Raw genomic sequence first — 23,621 nt, forward strand, 5'->3', positions numbered from 1 at the left:
TACTTTAATTTAATCCAATAAGTAGAGTTTGTGTTAAATAACTGAAATGATCAGTTCTGTACGTGCACTTCCTGGGATGATGTCACAACGAACATCTTATTTTTATTTTTTAGTCAAAGAAACGTCAACAGAACCATTGAATGTTACTTTAAATCACGTAAAAACATTTCTATCAACAAAAAGACGAGTCACTCAACTACCAACTGAACCAGTGTCTTTATAATGTTCTAAGTACTTAATGACGCGCAGTGACTGAGGGTCGACTGAGTCGACGTCGTAACATCTAACTTCCATAAACTTCAGGATCAGTGACACAAAAGTACATTTAACAAGTTTAGTTCCGTCATAAACGGCGTTAAACACTTTGGTTTGAGTTGAAAGTTGACAAATTAAACTGACAGATGTTACATGTTGGTCCAGAGACTGTTGACTTTATTGTTGTGTGAATAACATTTTGAGATATTTTTCTCTTTGTGTTCTTGTGTAACTAATGAAGGCACGATATTGGAAATGAGTCGACAAGTGTCTAGAATTGCGTCTTAAAAGTCAAACTAAACACAAATAAATGTCGGACTGTGTCGTCCAGCCAAGATGAACGGATGGGATTCGAACTATGACCTTCTGAGGTTTATTCAGACGTGTCACCACTACACCAGATCACCTTCACACCAAACATTTTGGTTTGCTTTTATTTGACCTTCATGGTCAAAATGTCAAACCAAAAGCATCAGGTGGGTTTTGAACCCAAGACCTCTGGATGTACCATGCAGAGATTCGACCACTAGACCATCAGCTTTGACTCTTTTTAATTTCGTTTGGACGCCTTTGACCTTCACTCTTGTAGATCTGAGCTAAGATTCAAAGGGTTTGACTTGACTCTTGATCACATCAACTCATCTCTCTTAGTAGCTCAGTCAGTTGAGCTCTGGGTTAGTCACCGAGTGGTTGTCGGTTCGAATCCCTCACGGTCATGTTGCTCCAGTCACTGGTTCTTTTAAAGCAGGAGGATCGACCTGAAGGTCAAAGAGTCTCTGGATCTCATGGACTCATGTGTGTTGATGGCTCAGTGGGTTCAGCACCTGGTTACTGACCGAAGGATCATGGGTTCGCGTCCCAGAGCTACAGGGTCAGTGATCTGGTGCCGCCGGGGACGAGGTATCATCACCAAAAGTGGATGGGAAGAGACCCCAGGTCAAGGAGGGGGGTCAACACTCCCCCCTCCATAGAGTTTGTTGAAAGAGATTAAGTTTAAAAATAAGTTAATGATAAAAGTAAGTTAAGGGTTAAGAAGATAATCATCCAGAAGAAGGTAGTTAATAAAGTGCTCTGTACCTCTGAGGTCCCCTGAAGGTGTGCAATTGTTAGAATACATGTAGACAAAGATAAACTAGATTATTCAGAGATAAAAGGTCACAGACCCTTCAGTCAGTGACCAGGTGTTGAACCCACTGAGCAGTTAACTTTTTAGTAATTTAATTTTTTATTAACTACCATCAACATTAATGACACTTGTGTCTTAAAAATGTCAAGTTTCATGAAACTGTTAATATAATCATGTTTAAAACAAACATCTTGTACAACTTTGAGGAGGGAGTTATATTTTTATTTTGCAGCTTCAACAAGTGTCTTAAACATGACTCTACTGACCCACACTTCCTGGATGACAGGAAGTGGTTCACTCTAACCACTTCCTGTCATCCAGGAAGTTTAAGAACAGCATGAAGACTCCTCAGGTTCTCCATGTAGCTTCAGACGCTCCTGTGGTGGAGAACAGACGTCACAACTCTGCAGGTCAAAGGTCAAATACAACAGTCACAGCAGCAGATCCTCACCAAGATGTTGCTGAAGTCCATGACCTGCTTCTCCATCATGTCCTCGCTCACCTTCTCCTGTCCAGGAAGGAGACATTAGGACCAAACCAGAGTTGATGGACTGAAGACACTCACACAGGTGGTGTTAGCGAGCCATGATCTCATGACCTTCAGGAGTCCGTGGATCCAACAAAACCTCCGGGACTTTCCATCATCATCATCTTCATCTTCTTCTTCATCATCGTCTCGCTCTGTTGCTTCACCTGACGATCACACGCGTCTCCAGTTTCACGTCTTTTATGAACCAACGACCAGTTAATAACGTTCATGATCCAGTCGAGCGTCACGACCTTCAACTGTCGTTCTTCCTCTGAAGATTCAAATAGAAAGACGTGAGAAACATTAGTAGATAAACTACAGAAATAAATCAGTGAGTTAATTAAAACTTTTTTTTTTAATGTATTTATTCCTTATTTATTGACGACTTCAGTCACAGTGAGTCTTAATATTAGATTCATTATTGATCAACACTTGAGTCGTGAATAAATACAAGCAAATAAATAATGTGTCAATAAAATTATTAAATCATGTAAATACGACTACTTGAATAAATAAAATAAAAACAAATTAATAGAGTGTAAATAAATAAAATAAAAGCATATAAATATAGTGTAAAAAAAAAATCAAAATAAAAGCAAATTAACAGAATAAATAAAACAAATAAAAGTATATAAATAGAGTGTAAATAAATAAAATAAAAGCGTATAGAGTGTAAATAAAACAAATAAGTGTTTAAACAGAGTGTGAATAAATAAAATAAAGCATATAGAGTGTAAATGAAAAAAAGCATATAAATATAGTGTGAATAAATTAAAATAAAAGCAAATTAACAGAGTAAATAAAAAATAAAAAAGTATATAGAGTGTAAATAAATAAAATAAAAGCGTATAAATAGTGTAAATGAATCAAATAAAAGCATATACAAACAGTGTCAATAAATTAAAATAAAAGCAAATTAACAGAGTAAATAAAAGCAAATTAACAGAGTAAATAAAATAAATAAATAATATAAACAGAGTGTAAATAAATTATATAAAAGCGTATAAACAGAGTGTAAATAAATAAAATAAAAGCATATGGAGTGTAAATGAAAAAATAAAAGCATATAAATAGAGTGTAAATAATAAAATAAAAGCGTTTAAAAAATGTGTAAATAAAAAAAATAGAATCATATAAATACAGTGTAAATAAATAAAAATAACAGCATATAAATAGAGTGTAAATAAATCAAATAAAAGCATATAAAAAATCTGTGTAAATAAAAAATTAAAAAATCATATAAATAGAGTGGAAATAAATAAAATAAAAGCATATACATATAGTGTAATTAAATTAAATTAAAAGCGTATAGAGTGTAAATTATAAAATAAAAGCAAATTAACAGAGTAAATAAAATAAATAAATAATATAAATAGAGTGTAAATAAATAAAATAAAAGCGTATAAACAGAGTGTAAATAAATAAAATAAAAGCGTATAGAGTGTAAATGAAAAAATAAAAGCATATAAATAGAGTGTAAATAAAAAAATAAATAAAATAAAAGCGTTTAAAAAATGTGTAAATAAAAAAAATAGAATCATATAAATACAGTGTAAATAAATAAAAATAACAGCATATAAATAGAGTGTAAATAAATCAAATAAAAGCATATAAAAAATCTGTGTAAATAAAAAATTAAAAAATCATATAAATAGAGTGGAAATAAATAAAATAAAAGCATATACATATAGTGTAATTAAATTAAATTAAAAGCGTATAGAGTGTAAATTATAAAATAAAAGCAAATTAACAGAGTAAATAAAATAAATAAATAATATAAATAGAGTGTAAATAAATAAAATAAAAGCGTATAAACAGAGTGTAAATAAATAAAATAAAAGCGTATAGAGTGTGAATGAAAAAATAAAAGCATATAAATAGAGTGTAAATAAAAAAATAAATAAAATAAAAGTGTTTAAAAAATGTGTAAATAAAAAAAATAGAATCATATAAATACAGTGTAAATAAATAAAAATAACAGCATATAAATAGAGTGTAAATAAATCAAATAAAAGCATATAAAAAATCTGTGTAAATAAAAAATAAAAAAAGCATATAAATAGAGTGTAAATAAATAAAATAAAAGCATATAGAGTGTGAATAAATAAAATAAAAGGAAAATAATAGAGTATAAATAAATAAAATAAAAGCATATAGATAGAGTGTAAAACAATAAAATAAAAGCATATAGAGTGTAAATAAATACAATAAAAGCGTATAGTGTAAAAATTCAAGTAAAAGCATATAGAGTGTAAATAAATAAAATAAAAGCATAAAAATAGAGTGTAAATAAAATAGTATAGTGTGTAAATAAATCTAATAAAAGAATATAAAAAGAGTGTAAATAAATCGAATAAAACCGTATAAAAAGAGTGTAAATAAATCAAATAAAACCGTATAAATGGAGTGTGAATAAATAAAAGGAAATTAATAGTGTAAATAAATCAAATAAAAAAAATATAGAGCGTAAATAAATCTAATAAAATAATATAAAAATGATGTAAATAAATCTACTAAAAGAATATAGAGTGTGAATAAATAAAATAAAAGCAAATTAACAGTGTAAATAAATAAAATAAAAACAACAAAGTAAAGTATGATGAAAACCTAATAATTATTTAACTCATAAATGAAACAAACAAGTTTAGTTTTCATTTCAGTCTAAACGCGAGGACGATAAACTCAGAAGGGTGTGTGTGTGTTTACGTGGGTGTGTGTGTGTTTACGTGGGTGTGTGTGTGTGTGTGTGTGTGTGTGTGTGTGTGTGTGTGAAAGGGTGTGTGTGTGTGTGTACGTGCGTGTGGGAGAAGGAAAGTGAAAGTAAACTAAGACTATTTAAGCAGCTCGAGTGACGCGACAGACAGAAGAGAGAAGCAGACGATCATCACAGGAGGTAAGAAAACATTCTCTCCTCTCTTCCGTCACATCTGTGCTGATGTTACACTTCTTTTCTTCTTATTCTCCTTCTTTCTCTTCTTCTTCTGCTCAAGATGAGCGTAAGAACGCGCACCGATGACGTCACAGAGCTCTGACTTTAGGTTTCGTTTTACAATAAACTGTTTTACTTTCTTTAACTTTTACAAACATTATGACCATCAAAATGTTTTACTGTCACGTCTTCAGTCGTTTAGAGTTTATATAGAAGTATATTATAATTCTGTTTATGTAAATATATTAAAATCAACGTAACTGTTTCTATCTTATAATGATAATTTATTTACACAAGTACAAATAAATCAATGATTCAAATAGAATTTAACAAATTAAAACTAATGATAAAACCAAGATTGGAACAATATATAGTCGTTTATTTTTATGTATTCGTTCATTCATTTATATTTCTTAATTAAATGTTAATATTTAACTCATGTATTTATTAAAATTGTTTATTTATATCTATTTATATTTGTGTTTAGAGTTTGACATTAACTTTTGACGAGATTCAAGCGGAATTATTGATCGATCAGAACTGAAAACTAAGTTCCAGAAACAGGAATAAAAACGCGCACCGGAAGTGGACGTGTCACGTGATTTATTCTAAGTCAGGAGACGCGTGTCAAGGTCACTGAGAATGAATCAGAGTTTTTACTGCTTTCATGCTTTCAACACAAATGAAAACTGTTTTTCAATCGTCTTCACGGAACAAAACTGAGAGTCAAAGCCAGTGAAGAAAGAAAAGACAAACTTGGTGATTATTATTATAAATAATAATTATAATTTATTATAAATAATAATTATAATTTATAATAATAATAATAATAATAAGAAGAAGAAGAAATAAATGAATCACTGCACAGCGGCAGATGCGATGTTGGTCTCACCTGGTGGCCGTTATAAGTATTGCAGCCTATGTTGGCAAGATGAAACTTTATTTGTATCACAAGTTGACAAACGATAACAAAGCAGCAGCAAAAGAGTTTCTTCTACGGTTACATCTCTAAAACTTAGTTCAATATTTTTTGTTACTCGTTTCAGAAAGTGAAACCTATATATTCTATAGATTCATTACACATAGAGTCAAACATTTATTCCTTGAAATGTTGATGATTGTGTCTTATAATGAAAACCTTAGAATATTACATAAGATCAATGAAGAAAATGATATTTTAAACAAAAATGCTTCTGAAAAGTTTGTTCGTTTCCATGCACTCAATACTTGCTTGTTCCTCCTCTTGCATGAAGTCCTGCATCAGTGGTGTCATGGAAGCATCAGTGGTGTCATGGAAGCATCAGTGGTGTCATGGAAGCATCAGTGGTGTCATGGAAGCATCAGTGGTGTCATGGAAGCATCAGTGGTGTCATGGAAGCATCAGTGGTGTCATGGAAGCATCAGTGGTGTCATGGAAGCATCAGTGGTGTCATGGAAGCATCAGTGGTGTCATGGAAGCATCAGTGGTGTCATGGAAGCATCAGTGATGTCATGGAAGCATCAGTGGTGTCATGGAAGCATCGGTGGTGTCATGGAAGCATCGGTGGTGTCATGGAAGCATCAGTGGTGTCATGGAAGCATCAGTGGTGTCATGGAAGCATCAGTGGTGTCATGGAAGCATCAGTGGTGTCATGGAAGCATCAGTGGTGTCATGGAAGCATCAGTGGTGTCATGGAAGCATCAGTGGTGTCATGGAAGCATCGGTGGTGTCATGGAAGCATCGGTGGTGTCATGGAAGCATCGGTGGTGTCATGGAAGCATCAGTGGTGTCATGGAAGCATCAGTGGTGTCATGGAAGCATCAGTGGTGTCATGGAAGCATCGGTGGTGTCATGGAAGCATCAGTGGTGTCATGGAAGCATCAGTGGTGTCATGGAAGCATCAGTGGTGTCATGGAAGCATCAGTGGTGTCATGGAAGCATCAGTGGTGTCATGGAAGCATCAGTGGTGTCATGGAAGCATCAGTGGTGTCATGGAAGCATCAGTGGTGTCATGGAAGCATGGAGGCTTTGATAGAACCTTCATCGTTGGCTCTGGTGTCTCATCTTACTCTTGACTATACCTCATGTAATATTCTTATTTTCGGAGGTTTTCATTATAAAACACAATCATCAACATGTCAAGGAATAAATGTTTGAAATGTTTGACTCTATGTGTAATGAATCTATAGAATATATAGGTTTCAAATTCTGAAATGAATAACAAAATATATTGAACTTTTTCATGATATTCTCATTTTTTTCAGATGTACTTGTATATGTTTGTTTGTAAATATTATGTTTTGATTTGCTCTGATTACACCTTAAACCTAAAACAATCGAATAAAAGTGAAATGTTTTATGATTGAGTTAAAATGATCATGTAAACATTATTTAAATCCAGTGTCGTGATCTGGAAACTATTGTAGTATAAAAAAAAATATAGTAAAACAAGCTTTTGTCCTCAATTGTTGATCAAAACAAACATTAAAAAAATTAAATAAACTGTGATTTATTATAAGTAGTTTCTCACTGTATGAACAAGTTATTATAAAGTGAAAATCATTTAATTCACACAAATAATTTCTGAATAAATAAATAGAAATTAAATGTTTTCCTGTTTCTGGAACTTGACGTTGGATTTGATTGAGATCAACAAAGATTCAGGAAGTCATGGTTGTGTCTTCAGATGTCAACACAGTCAACAACATCCTCCTGGTTGCATTCAATAAATCAAGAATCAAAGATTCTAAAAGTCAGATTCTCCATCGACCACTGACCACTGCGGCTCCACAAATTCTGATTCAAAGTTTTAAAATATCTCACATATTTTTTCTCACAGGTCTGCGGCTGAACCTCTAACAGGACTCCTCAGGTGAGCGGGTCAGGTGAGCGGGCCAGGTGAGCGGGTCAGGTGAGCGGGCCAGGTGAGCGGGCCAGGTGAGCGGGTCAAGTGAGCGGGTCAGGGTCAGGTGCAGGAGAACTCCTTGTCTGGTGGCTGGGATTGTAACGGAACCCATAATTCTGCTGTGACACTGAGGCCCAGCTGGTTATCGGTTCCGTTTCCATCCCAGCGACACAACTTCCGTCAGTCGTCGGCGACTCTTCGAAACGAGCGAGAAGGTGTTTTCCCTCAATGACACGATTTCTCCCGGAATGCTGCTCGACGATGCAACCGGGAACTTCGTGTCAGCCACGGAGGACGACCAGGAACGACGACGCTTGTTCGGGTCGACATGAAGAGTTGAGAACAACTGCACGTGTTTGTGATGTTTTGAATCAAATAAACCTTTACTACGTCAAACTACTACGAGTCTTGTTTGTCGACACAACATGAATTTAAATCCAATAAATCAAAGATAAACTCAAGTATGTATGTAATAATAATAATGTGTATAATAATGTATTTATATATGTAACCATCTCTATATTATCTGACCCTTCAACACAATTATTGATCGATTGATGGTAACAACCGTCAGTCTAGACCAGATTATTGAACGACCCGTTGATACTTTAGTCTCGTGTGTCGTCTGTGTCACAGTTTGATTTATCTTCACCTGCAGTTATTAATGTTCTCTTGAAATATCATCCAATGGAGCCAAAATATACAGTTATTTAATAATTGTTTGTCTTTACAACGATTTACATCAAGCTTTGATCACAGAACATTGTCGTGTATTTTACTGACCTTTTGTGATAATTTCATTTATTTTTTATTTGTTTATTCTTGTTATTACTTGTGCACATGTGTGTGTAGTTATTTCTCTCTTATTAGTATTATTTCGATTTAAATGCTTCTCAAGATATATTCACGTTTCATTTATTTGTGCTTTTATATACAAGCATGAACTTTATATTTATAATCTTGCAAATAAACAATAATAAAGAGTCAGTTCGAGGTTTGAAGGTCAACTAATGATAAACTATAACTATACTAGTCTCCGGACATGTAGTAGATGTTGAAGTCTTCCTTATCAAGATGCAGTCCCTCTTCATCATTATCGTCATTAATGACGCACGGTGACAAACTTCCATGCTTGACCAATCACAGCAGAGTGGGCGCGGTTATGGTCAACAAGATTTCATCTCCAGAAAAAAGTGGTTTTAAGATCACTTTCTTGTGTCAACATTTCAATGAAAAGAGAGTTTTGTACACACACACACACACACACACATCACAACCACACACGCACATACACACTTGAATCCAACTTTATATAGCAGACTTAATAAAACCAGATTTGTATTTAATTAACTAAACCTAACTGAAGAAAGTGTATCAACACATGGGTTGAAAATTCAACTAGTTTTCCTCGCGTCAATAAAGCCTCCAGCCAGTAGGTGGCGACAGCGAGTGACTTCCGCTCCGGTCACGCTCAGAAACACGGCAGGAAGGAGAACAACAGCTGACATGTCAATAGTTCCTCGGGAGGAACAACTGGACTGATGCTGATGCCGAGTTTCCACGAGACCACTGACGATCACTGACGATCACTGACGAGGACTGACGACTGACCTGCGAGGCTCGTCCTCGTCATCACATCGCGACACACTATCGCGACAGAGAGGATGCAGAACATGGACGAGTCTGCTCCGCTCAGGATCACTCCGACCGTCCGGGCTCTGAGCTCGGCTCTGCGGGGGGCCATGGACCAGGTCCACGAGGACGAGAGGATCTTCCCAGACCCGGAGAAGCTCTGGTTCAAAGAGAGCAGCGCCAAGAACCTGAGGAACCGAGACTTCCTGTCGCCGAGCACCGTCCTCAACACACTGTATGCAGACGGACAGGTGCGTTTAATACACACTAGTACTACTACACACTAGTACTACTACACACATGTGTGTTTACTCTTATCAACACACTGTATGCAGATGGACAGGTGCGTTTAATACACACTAGTACTACTACACACTAGTACTACTACACACATGTGTGTTTACTCTTATCAACACACTGTATGCAGACGGACAGGTGCGTTTAATACACACTAGTACTACTACACACTAGTACTACTACACACATGTGTGTTTACTCTTATCAACACACTGTATGCAGACGGACAGGTGCGTTTAATACACACTAGTACTACTACACACTAGTACTACTACACACTAGTACTACTACACACATGTGTGTTTACTCTTATCAACACACTGTATGCAGACGGACAGGTGCGTTTAATACACACTAGTACTACTACACACTAGTACTACTACACACATGTGTGTTTACTCTTATCAACACACTGTATGCAGACGGACAGGTGCGTTTAATACACACTAGTACTACTACACACTAGTACTACTACACACATGTGTGTTTACTCTTATCAACACACTGTATGCAGATGGACAGGTGCGTTTAATACACACTAGTACTACTACACACATGTGTGTTTACTCTTATCAACACACTGTATGCAGACGGACAGGTGCGTTTAATACACACTAGTATTACTACACACTAGTACTACTACACACATGTGTGTTTACTCTTATCAACACACTGTATGCAGATGGACAGGTGCGTTTAATACACACTAGTACTACTACACACATGTGTGTTTACTCTTATCAACACACTGTATGCAGACGGACAGGTGGGTTTGAATACACACTAGTACTACTACACACGTGTTTGTTTACTTTTATCAACTATACACTGTGATGTATAGTTTAAATACACACTAATACTACTACACACATGTTTGTTTGCTCTTATCAACTACACACTATGATGTAGAATACACACATGTTTGTTTACTTTTATCAACTACACACTATGATGTAGAATACACACATGTTTTAGTTTTATAAACTACACACTATGATGTATAATACACACATGTTTGTTTACTTTTATCAACTACACACTATGATGTAGAATACACACATGTTTTAGTTTTATCAACTACACACTATGATGTAGAATACACACATGTTTTAGTTTTATAAACTACACACTATGATGTAGAATACACACATGTTTTAGTTTTATAAACTACACACTATGATGTATAATACACACATGTTTGTTTACCTTTATCAACTACACACTATGATGTAGAATACACACATGTTTTAGTTTTATAAACTACACACTATGATGTAGAATACTCACATGTTTTAGTTTTATAAACTACACACTATGATGTATAATACACGCATGTTTGTTTACTTTTATCAACTACACACTATGATGTAGAATACTCACATGTTTTAGTTTATAAACTACACACTATGATGTAGAATACACACATGTTTTAGTTTTATAAACTACACACTATGATGTAGAATACTCGCATGTTTTAGTTTTATAAACTACACACTATGATGTAGAATACTTACATGTTTTAGTTTTATAAACTACACACTATGATGTAGAATACTTACATGTTTTAGTTTTTATAAACTACACACTATGATGTATAATACTCACATGTTTTAGTTTTATAAACTACACACTATGATGTATAATACTCACATGTTTTAGTTTTATAAACTACACACTATGATGTAGAATACACACATGTTTTAGTTTTATAAACTACACACTATGATGTATAATACACGCATGTTTGTTTACTTTTATCAACTACACACTATGATGTAGAATACACACATGTTTGTTTACTTTTATCAACTACACACTATGATGTAGAATACACACATGTTTTAGTTTTATCAACTACACACTATGATGTAGAATACTCACATGTTTTAGTTTTATAAACTACACACTATGATGTAGAATACACACATGTTTTAGTTTTATAAACTACACACTATGATGTATAATACACGCATGTTTGTTTACTTTTATCAACTACACACTATGATGTAGAATACTCACATGTTTTAGTTTATAAACTACACACTATGATGTAGAATACACACATGTTTTAGTTTTATAAACTACACACTATGATGTAGAATACTCGCATGTTTTAGTTTTATAAACTACACACTATGATGTAGAATACTTACATGTTTTAGTTTTTATAAACTACACACTATGATGTATAATACTCACATGTTTTAGTTTTATAAACTACACACTATGATGTAGAATACTCACATGTTTTAGTTTTATAAACTACACACTATGATGTATAATACTCACATGTTTTAGTTTTATAAACTACACACTATGATGTAGAATACACACATGTTTTAGTTTTATAAACTACACACTATGATGTAGAATACACACATGTTTTAGTTTTATAAACTACACACTATGATGTATAATACACGCATGTTTGTTTACTTTTATCAACTACACACTATGATGTAGAATACACGCATGTTTTAGTTTTATAAACTATACACTATGATGTAGAATACACACATGTTTTAGTTTTATAAACTACACACTATGATGTATAATACACACATGTTTGTTTACCTTTATCAACTACACACTATGATGTAGAATACACACATGTTTTAGTTTTATAAACTACACACTATGATGTAGAATACACACATGTTTTAGTTTTATAAACTACACACTATGATGTATAATACACACATGTTTGTTTACCTTTATCAACTACACACTATGATGTAGAATACACACATGTTTTAGTTTTATAAACTACACACTATGATGTAGAATACACACATGTTTGTTTACCTTTATCAACTACACACTATGATGTAGAATACACACATGTTTTAGTTTTATAAACTACACACTATGATGTATAATACACACATGTTTGTTTACCTTTATCAACTACACACTATGATGTAGAATACACACATGTTTTAGTTTTATAAACTACACACTATGATGTAGAATACACACATGTTTTAGTTTTATAAACTACACACTATGATGTATAATACACACATGTTTTAGTTTTATAAACTACACACTATGATGTATAATACACACATGTTTTAGTTTTATAAACTACACACTATGATGTAGAATACACACATGTTTTAGTTTTATAAACTACACACTATGATGTATAATACACACATGTTTTAGTTTTATAAACTACACACTATGATGTAGAATACACACATGTTTTAGTTTTATAAACTACACACTATGATGTATAATACACACATGTTTTAGTTTTATAAACTACACACTATGATGTAGAATACTCACATGTTTTAGTTTTATAAACTACACACTATGATGTAGAATACACACATGTTTTAGTTTTATAAACTACACACTATGATGTAGAATACTCACATGTTTTAGTTTTATAAACTACACACTATGATGTATAATACACGCATGTTTGTTTACTTTTATCAACTACACACTATCATGTAGAATACTCACATGTTTTAGTTTTATAAACTACACACTATGATGTAGAATACACACATGTTTTAGTTTTATAAACTACACACTATGATGTAGAATACACACATGTTTTAGTTTTATAAACTACACACTATGATGTATAATACACGCATGTTTGTTTACTTTTATCAACTACACACTATGATGTAGAATACTCACATGTTTTAGTTTATAAACTACACACTATGATGTAGAATACACACATGTTTTAGTTTTATAAACTACACACTATGATGTAGAATACTCACATGTTTTAGTTTTATAAACTACACACTATGATGTAGAATACTCACATGTTTTAGTTTTATAAACTACACACTATGATGTAGAATACACACATGTTTTAGTTTTATAAACTACACACTATGATGTAGAATACACACATGTTTTAGTTTTATAAACTACACACTATGATGTAGAATACACACATGTTTTAGTTTTATAAACTACACACTATGATGTAGAATACTCACATGTTTTAGTTTATAAACTACACACTATGATGTAGAATACACACATGTTTTAGTTTTATAAACTACACACTATGATGTAGAATACTCACATGTTTTAGTTTTATAAACTACACACTATGATGTAGAATACTCACATGTTTTAGTTTTATAAACTACACACTATGATGTAGAATACACACATGTTTTAGTTTTATAAACTACACACTATGATGTAGAATACACACATGTTTTAGTTTTATAAACTACACACTATGATGTAGAATACACACATGTTTTAGTTTTATAAACTACACACTATGATGTAGAATACACACATGTTTTAGTTTTATAAACTACACACTATGATGTAGAATACACACATGTTTTAGTTTTATAAACTACACACTATGATGTATAATACACACATGTTTTGTTACACGATGTTTGTTCGTCTCATAATCAACTGTCATTTACTTCAATCTCATTGTGTTACAAACAACTTTTCAAATGATTCCACTAAATCTAACAACAAATGTAAATAAACGAGATCTGAAGTCAATGTAAAGTGAATCACAATTAAATTATAGAAGACATTGAATATTTCTATGATGACACGGATAGACAACGATGACAAAAAGACCACTTTAGAGAAACGTTTGTGAGCAGACGCTTCAGCCTGAAGCATCAATTATTGACCCACGTGCACGACTTTAATGTGGGTCACTGTGTACAAACGTTACATAAACGTGTTTCTGTTCAGACAAATACTCACGAGCGGTTAGATTAGTCGACAGAGAACTATTATCCTACGTACTATCGTATTTATATCATATTATATTACAAATTCATATCCAATTATATGATGAATCCACTATGATTCAGGGAAACAAAGAACTTTAAAAAACAAACAGAAATGTGAGCAAAAGAAGGATTAAATGAATGTGAGTGTTGATGATCATGAAGGTGTGTAAACGTTAATATTGTTGTGTATTTATGACGACGGTGTGTAATCGTTCTGACCTTCTCTTCTCCTCCAGGTTCCTCCTGCTGTGATGTCCAGGGTCCTGTCCCCCCGTGGTCGTGGGGTGCTCCCCGTGGCGGGGGGCGAGGTGATGGGCGAGGGTCTCCGGGTGCGGGTGGATCGACCCGCCGCCTTCAAGGCGGTGCTGGCGGGCGGCGGCGCCGAGTATCTGACCCCTCACGGTCAGAGGCAGGGTCGCCTGGTCCTCAACTGTCCGGCCCTCCACCCCAGACCCGACGCCCCCTCCCCGGACGCCCTCACGCTCGGCCAGCTCCGGACCATCCTGCTGACGGACCACCTGGGGGCGCTGCTGAGGAGACAAGGGTAGGAGGTCACAGGGTTTTGTTCGCGCATCGACGCCGACGTTCGTTTGAATCGCAGGTTCACGGTCTCGTACTGCCCCGCCCTCCCCGACCACTGCCACCTGGTCCACTTCCTGAGGGACCTGGGGATCGACTGGCCCACGGTCCAGAGCAACCGGGACGCCGAGGGTCTGGAGGAGAAGATCCGGGAGGCTCTGGAGAAGTCCAGGTTCAGAGAGAGGGAGACGGACCGATGCTGGAGGGCCAACGGAGGGAAGAGGGCGGAGGAGGCGGAGAACGAGGGGTCGCTCCGGGTCAACTTGAAGCAGGTCTTTCAGGAGGAGGGGCTGCTGGGATACGACCCCAGCGTGGGCACCTGCACAGGTGAGGTGCTCGGAAGTGAGTCAAAGTTCTACGACGATTAAACGAGTGTGTTCCAGTGCATGGAGACAGCATCGCACACTTGGCCCACCTGGACCGGGCCACTGCGGACTGCACGGTGAGTCCAGCAGCAGAACTGATCGTTCCATCCATGACTCGGCGCTCGTTTGGTTTGGTCTGGTGACGCTAATATAGCGACATTTGATTAAGAATTAAAAAAAACATTGAATTTAGATAATTTAATTTTAAATTATTGGAATATCAAACTGTAAAAATCATTTATTTTGAAAATATTCAATTTATCTTAGTAATTAAAAACAAATTAAACCTTTTTTAAATAATTAAAATTGAATTAAATGAAATAAAAAAGTCAATTCAGCTCGACTCAGACGGTCAATAAAACACAAACTAACTCTCGGCTCGATCCAAGGTATCCATGGCAACAGTCGTGCACGTGACCTCGTATCAGGACGAGTTCCGTCAGCAGCAGATCGCGATGCTGTGGCGGGCGAGCGGGGCGACACACACTCAGGTAACTACACAACACACACTCGGGTAACTACACAACACACACACAACACTGTGTTGTTGTCGTTCTCACCCGTGCTGCTGCTCCCCAGAAACACCTGGTGTGCGGGCCGGTGAAGACGCCCGGTTCTCAACTCTCGGCCGCTCAGTATCTGCAGTAAGTAACCGTCGATCAGCTGTTCCCGAACCCGGTGTCAATAAAGAAAACTTTATCTCGCTCAGGCTCAGACGAGGACAGATGAAGGAAGCCTCTGAGATGAAGTACGGGGATCAAGTTGAAGGTCAAACGTGGGACGACATCATCAAGGTCATGACCTCGGCCACCGTACGGTTCGAGCTGCTGTCGACCGTCCACACCAGCCCCGTGAGTCCGGTCTCCATGATTGACAGCTGCGGGAGATTGACTGACGGCTGTTGCAGGTGACCCTGGACGTCCAGAAGGAGGGCGGGGTCTCCACCAAAGGACCCCGAGGAGGCGTGTTCGTCATGTACAACTGCGCCCGACTACACACTCTGTTCGACAGCTACGAGAGGGCGGTGGAGAAGGGTGAGACCGACCTGTCAGCTGATGTCACCATAGCAACAGAGACTCACATGTTCGTCTGCAGGTCAGTACCCGGAGATCCCTGACGGGTCAGAGCTGGACTTCTCGGCCCTCAAAGAGGAGGTAGATGGAATATTTATGCATATGTAACATATAGATATATATATAAATATATACAGTATATAAAACTGAGAACCTCTTTAATATCCGGTTTCCTTAAACATAATTCTTGAAGCTTAAATCCTGCGAGATCCCCGTGATGACTGAGGACGAGAGGATACAGTGAGTCAAGCAGCTTTTAAAGCTGATGTTTGGACATATTTTGGTTTAAAAAGAAACTAAAGCAGTTCCGACTTTGTCAAGAGTCATGTGGTCTGTAAATACTACAACACCAGAGTCAAGTACTGGACAATACTACACATATATACTTGTTACTACAATATCACAACACCAGAGTCAAGTACTGGACAATACTACACATATATACTTGTTACTACACTATCACAACACCAGAGTCAAGTACTGGACAATACTACACATATATACTTGTTACTACACTATCACAACACCAGAGTCAAGTACTGGACAATACTACACATATATACTTGTTACTACACTATCACAACACCAGAGTCAAGTACTGGACAATACTACACATATATACTTGTTACTACAATATCACAACACCAGAGTCAAGTACTGGACAATACTACACATATATACTTGTTACTACACTATCACAACACCAGAGTCAAGTACTGGACAATATTACACATATATCCTTGTTACTACACTATCACAACACCAGAGTCAAGTACTGGACAATATTACACATATATCCTTGTTACTACACTATCACAACACCAGAGTCAAGTACTGGACAATACTACACATATATACTTGTTACTACACTATCACAACACCAGAGTCAAGTACTGGACAATACTACACATATATACTTGTTACTACACTATCACAACACCAGAGTCAAGTACTGGACAATATTACACATATATCCTTGTTACTACACTATCACAACACCAGAGTCAAGTACTGGACAATACTACACATATATACTTGTTACTACACTATCACAACACCAGAGTCAAGTACTGGACAATATTACACATATATACTTGTTACTACACTATCACAACACCAGAGTCAAGTACTGGACAATATTACACATATATCCTAGTTACTACACTATCACAACACCAGAGTCAAGTACTGGACAATACTACACATATATACTTGTTACTACACTATCACAACACCAGAGTCAAGTACTGGACAATATTACACATATATCCTTGTTACTACACTATCACAACACCAGAGTCAAGTACTGGACAATACTACACATATATCCTTGTTACTACACTATCACAACACCAGAGTCAAGTACTGGACAATATTACACATATATCCTTGTTACTACACTATCACAACACCAGAGTCAAGTACTGGACAATACTACACATATATACTTGTTACTACACTATCACAACACCAGAGTCAAGTACTGGACAATACTACACATATATACTTGTTACTACACTATCACAACACCAGAGTCAAGTACTGGACAATACTACACATATATACTTGTTACTACACTATCACAACACCAGAGTCAAGTACTGGACAATATTACACATATATCCTTGTTACTACACTATCACAACACCAGAGTCAAGTACTGGACAATACTACACATATATACTTGTTACTACACTATCACAACACCAGAGTCAAGTACTGGACAATACTACACATATATACTTGTTACTACACTATCACAACACCAGAGTCAAGTACTGGACAATACTACACATATATACTTGTTACTACACTATCACAACACCAGAGTCAAGTACTGGACAATACTACACATATATACTTGTTACTACAATATCACAACACCAGAGTCAAGTACTGGACAATACTACACATATATACTTGTTACTACACTATCACAACACCAGAGTCAAGTACTGGACAATATTACACATATATCCTTGTTACTACACTATCACAACACCAGAGTCAAGTACTGGACAATACTACACATATATACTTGTTACTACACTATCACAACACCAGAGTCAAGTACTGGACAATATTACACATATATCCTTGTTACTACACTATCACAACACCAGAGTCAAGTACTGGACAATATTACACATATATACTTGTTACTACACTATCACAACACCAGAGTCAAGTACTGGACAATATTACACATATATACTTGTTACTACACTATCACAACACCAGAGTCAAGTACTGGACAATATTACACATATATCCTTGTTACTACACTATCACAACACCAGAGTCAAGTACTGGACAATATTACACATATATACTTGTTACTACACTATCACAACACCAGAGTCAAGTACTGGACAATACTACACATATATACTTGTTACTACACTATCACAACACCAGAGTCAAGTACTGGACAATACTACACATATATACTTGTTACTACACTATCACAACACCAGAGTCAAGTACTGGACAATACTACACATATATTCTTGTTACTACACTATCACAACACCAGAGTCAAGTACTGGACAATACTACACATATATTCTTGTTACTACACTATCACAACACCAGAGTCAAGTACTCAACAATACTACACATATATACTTGTTACTACACTATCACAACACCAGAGTCAAGTACTGGACAATACTACACATATATACTTGTTACTACACTATCACAACACCAGAGTCAAGTACTGGACAATACTACACATATATACTTGTTACTACACTATCACAACACCAGAGTCAAGTACTGGACAATACTACACATATATTCTTGTTACTACACTATCACAATATATCACTATATATCATATTTTTGACACAGTACCGTGATATCAACAGATTCTTGACTAATAATCACATGAAGTCTAAAGACTATAATAAATTCTTCTCTGCAGGGCGAGTGGCTCCTCCTCTTCAACTACCTCATTCCCTTCACGGAGCTGCTGGAACAGACGGGTCAGGTGATGGAGCACAAAGGGGGCGGAGCTAGAATCCACATGAAGACCGAGCAGGTAGTTGGTCAAGAAGCGATGACGCCGCGACACGTGTGACGATGCGTTTGTTACAGATGTGCAAGTTCCTGGTGACCCTCAGCAAAGACTTCAGCTCCTACTACAACAGAGTCCACGTGTTGGGGGTGAGAACGTCTTCGTTCTTCTCCTGGAGAAGTTTTCTGATGTTCTCGCTCTGTCGCAGGAGCCGCTGCCACATCTGTTCAACCAGATGTTCTGTCGTCTGTACCTGCTGAGGGCTCTGAGGGAACTCTACCACAGCGCCCTGGACACGCTCAACCTGCCGCCCATCAGACAACTATAGTGTGTGACCCCTTCACCCCTGACCCCAGCACCTCACATATGCACCTTCATCACAAACATGTACCTGTCGTCAAACACACCTGGTCTGGACCTGTCAATCTACCTGTGCACAAATGTTTCTTGAAGATCTTATTAAATGACTTTTTATTGAACACTTTTACCCAAAGTGACGACAACTGTTTGCCACGATGTCAGACGATGAGCCAGAATTATCCTTCGTTTCGACATCAGACATCACTAATCGAGCCCTGATGGATCCACACGTGCATAGGTTCGAGTCCAGCTTGAACCTGCACACACCGCTTTCCTCCCATCAAACAAAACTAGACGAATCTGGTCCTGCAAGCTGCTCTGGAATGGTGACAGAAAATATAAGAACAATAATAAAGAAGAGCCATATATAGAGTTTAATCCCGTCATCTTCACAACATTCTCGTGCCAAACCGCAATGTATTGATGTGTCTTAACACGTGACGTGACTCCTCACCTGTGTGTATAAATGTCATTCAACTATTTATTACGGAGCGACGTACAGAGTCTATATTCTGGATACCAGTTGAGATTCTCCCTCAGTATCCGCTCAGCGAACTGATAATCGTCAGTGTTTCGACGTGACTTCAGAAGTTACAGTAAAACAAGTGCATGCGACGGCATGGAGACGACAAATAATCTGTTACTATTTGTTGAAACAAGTATTTATACCGACTAGAGAAACCTTTCGTCTGCTCACTGTGCCATAGCTTCATGTCTTTAAAGAAAAAAAATGCTGATAAATGTCCATTGAAAGAGGATTTCATCATCAATATATACTCGTTTGAACCTTTTTGATGCAAACTTTGTATGTCTTAACAAATCTTACAACATCCTGCGCTGCATGCCCACCGACGGTTGCATGGCATGAAGAAGATATGACGGACTCTTCTCACGTCTCCAGATGAACTGAAGAAACTTCTATTTATTCAAAGGACTTGTAAAAGGAGGGTCGATGACTGACGCGTGTTTGTTTTATACCGTCTTGTCCTGCTCTATGTTGTAATGACACAAACATGTCATTTAAATAAATAATAAAATAAACACTGTTGATGTTCACTGCGACTGTTTTATTAAAGCTGAGGGAAAATAACTGTGTCCGTTTATATTGAGTGAATGAAAAGTATAAAAAGTAACCGACATTCAAGGCCTTGACCTGCTTCTTCCAGCGTGTCTCCTTTTATCTTTTGATGCTGCAGGGAATAGAACCATCTCTTTATTTCTTAACCTCTCTGACACAGATTTATAAACAGAGAGGGTCTCAAAAAAACAAGACAGTTTAGTTTATGATATCAGTGATTCTGGGAGGGCAGCTCTAAAGTTAACTGATTATTTCATTTTTTTTATTATTTTAATTACTATATTTGGTGACTGGATCCATCGAAGGTTTGCTGCGTTGACATGTTTTCAGTAAAGTAAACAAGCCTTTAAACATGCTTTCTGTGTATTACTTTATTAGCAGTACAGATGGTTCGCCACACGAGGGCGCGCCTGTTACATTAATATCATTGTTACGATGATTTCTTCTATAACAGTTTCTTCAAATGATAATATTCACTTAAGAATCTGAGCATCCAGCAAGTTGGGGGGTAAACATGCGTATTTTAAGTTCAGTGATATGGTCTTACATTTAACTATAAAAGATTTAAAATTGTTTTTTTTATTGCATCAAATATTTACGACTGAAAAATGAGATCAAATATTATGTTTTCCTCTCCCAGAGCGTCAAATTAAAATCTCTCATATGTGTTTTTTTCAGTTCATTATACATCTACATTTTAATTAATATTTACTTTTTTATCACCTTTATAATTGGTGTCGTTTGTAATAAAAAGTTTTTTTCTAAATGTAACAACTTCATTTTCAGCTTAATCTACTTTAAAACAACAGCACTGATGGATGGAAAGGAGAACAAAAAGTCCACAAGCTTTCATCCTTTTCATCTCACTCGGCACCAGTCAGAACCCCCCATGTACAAGACCTCCTTCTCCTGCCGTCAGTCGCTCCCCCAGGCTCTGGGTTGCAGCCAAACAAAAGGGGGAGGGAGAGAGGGAGGGAGGGACGGAGGGAGAGACGGAGAAGGGGAAGGAAAGTGGCTAATGTTAGTCAAAGTGGAGGAAGGAGAGTCATCGCTGCGAGCGCATCCAGTCGCTTGAAAGGAGATGAATGAATGAATGGGGTCAGGGGCGGCCCCCGAGAATAAAGAGAGACAAATAAAGAAGTTTGATGAAAGAGGGGAGAGTACGGGCGGAGGGGAAGACGGGAGGCGGAGACGGACTGAGGCTTGAAATAAAGGAGGGATGGAGCGAAAATAGAAGAGAGGCCAGTAGGTGAACAATTGACGGGTAGAATTGGATCAAGGTAAGAGACGGTGAACAGAAAAGGAGACGAACTCGTACAAATATTGGGAATAATGATGCTTTACTGAGGCTCCTGTGGGTACTCAGCACACACACACACACACACACACATGCACGCACACACACACGCACGCACGCACACGCACACACACACACACACACGCACATGCACGCACACGCACACACACACACACACATGAAAAGGTTGAGAGAGGAGTCAAAGATTGCAGCAGACTGGAGTCATCGCAGCTCAGAGTCTTTCCTTCCTTAAACTCAATCCAGAATCTGGGGCGAGAGGGAATTCTTGTGAGAAAATAAGTGCACGTGTCAAGTCGAGTTTGACACTTTCATTAAAACTCCAGCGGATTTAAGAGGCTGTCAGGTATTAAACGTTGACTGGTGTTTGACGCTCACAGGGAGGATGAAGTCAGTTCACAGCATCTTTAGAATGATGTCAACGTGTTGTTACAGAAGATACGAATGTCTTTGTTACTATACATCGTTTATATAGTTCTTTTCTAAACTAGATTATTGTATTTTTGTGACGTGACACTTGAACTACAGTCCTGGTTTCTAAGCTAACATCTGACCTAAACAGACGAATATAGATATAAACTTATATACTAGATATTTGTATCAGATCCTCCACAAGACACAACAGAACCGTAAAAAAAAACATTGTGTTTTATTCATTTCTGAAACTATTTCTTTGAGTTAATACCAAAATAAGGGTCTTAACGTGTCAAGAGTCATAGGGTCTTTCAAAATAAGAAAGAAAGAAAAGACAAGAGAGTGATGAACCGTCACTAAGATGAGGAGGTCCACCAGGTCCAGGTCAGACCTGCAGCAGGAGCAGCAGGAGGCGGTTCCTGAGGAGGTTCTTTGTTGGTCCATAATTGCACAGACAGAGAAGTGAATTGAATTAAATCATCTAAATGAGGATTCTGGCTTTTTCATAATTGCTATGAACCGAGGGTCTCTCGCCTCAGGATATGGTTGGAGGTGCAGAGGGGGAGGAGGGAGAAACTAATGATCTGCTCCTCTTTAAAAAGATTCTCATTTTGAACACGTTGCTTTTAAGGCACAGATTTTAAACTAAAGCGCAGAGTTTCCAGTCGGTTGACACTGGATATTTGAAACTAGGACTCAAAACTCCAAAAAGGAAACCTAAAGACTCCTGTGTTTGTCTTATGTGTCTTGATCTTTAAAGGATATATTTTAACTGTATATTGTTTGTTATTGTTAAAGTTCTTTGTGACCCTGGTCTAAAAAGCCGCCCTAGAAATAACCATTACTGACTCACTTACTAAATGTTGTATCTCGATACATTACTCGTCTTCAACAGTATCAATACCATGCAATTGTTTTTGCGTATTTATTTATTTGTACTACCTCAGCCCTGAAACATGTTACCATTGCTTATTAAGTTTCAAATTTTTTTTATTATAAATATCTGTT

The 23,621-nt window shown here is 36.6% G+C and overlaps 1 protein-coding gene across 1 annotated transcript; it reads left to right on the plus strand.

The window, feature by feature from the left end:
• Positions 1-9,219: 9,219 nt before the first annotated feature.
• Positions 9,220-20,859, plus strand: dalrd3 (DALR anticodon binding domain containing 3). Its single transcript, XM_087782229.1, has 12 exons — positions 9,220-9,607; positions 14,644-14,951; positions 15,009-15,313; positions 15,370-15,428; positions 15,741-15,842; positions 15,931-15,995; positions 16,061-16,202; positions 16,259-16,385; positions 16,447-16,505; positions 19,354-19,470; positions 19,527-19,595; positions 19,655-20,859. Exons 1-12 carry the CDS (start codon positions 9,389-9,391, stop codon positions 19,772-19,774), a joined length of 1,692 nt encoding a protein of 563 aa, XP_087638355.1. The 5' UTR covers positions 9,220-9,388; the 3' UTR covers positions 19,775-20,859.
• Positions 20,860-23,621: the final 2,762 nt, after the last annotated feature.

Source organism: Callionymus lyra, chromosome 19, assembly GCF_982586985.1.
Source record: "Callionymus lyra chromosome 19, fCalLyr1.hap1.1, whole genome shotgun sequence".
In the NCBI taxonomy this organism is placed as follows: Eukaryota; Metazoa; Chordata; class Actinopteri; order Syngnathiformes; family Callionymidae; genus Callionymus; species Callionymus lyra.

What these genes read in the sequence shown, in the direction of transcription:
- dalrd3 (XM_087782229.1), top strand. Translation starts at nt 9,389, where the DNA reads ATGCAGAACATGGACGAGTCTGCTCCGCTCAGGATCACTCCGACCGTC. An exon ending in CACTGTATGCAGACGGACAG is followed by an intron (nt 9,608 to 14,643) that starts GTGCGTTTAATA and finishes CTTCTCCTCCAG; the next exon opens with GTTCCTCCTGCTGTGATGTC. An exon ending in CGAGAGGGCGGTGGAGAAGG is followed by an intron (nt 16,386 to 16,446) that starts GTGAGACCGACC and finishes GTTCGTCTGCAG; the next exon opens with GTCAGTACCCGGAGATCCCT.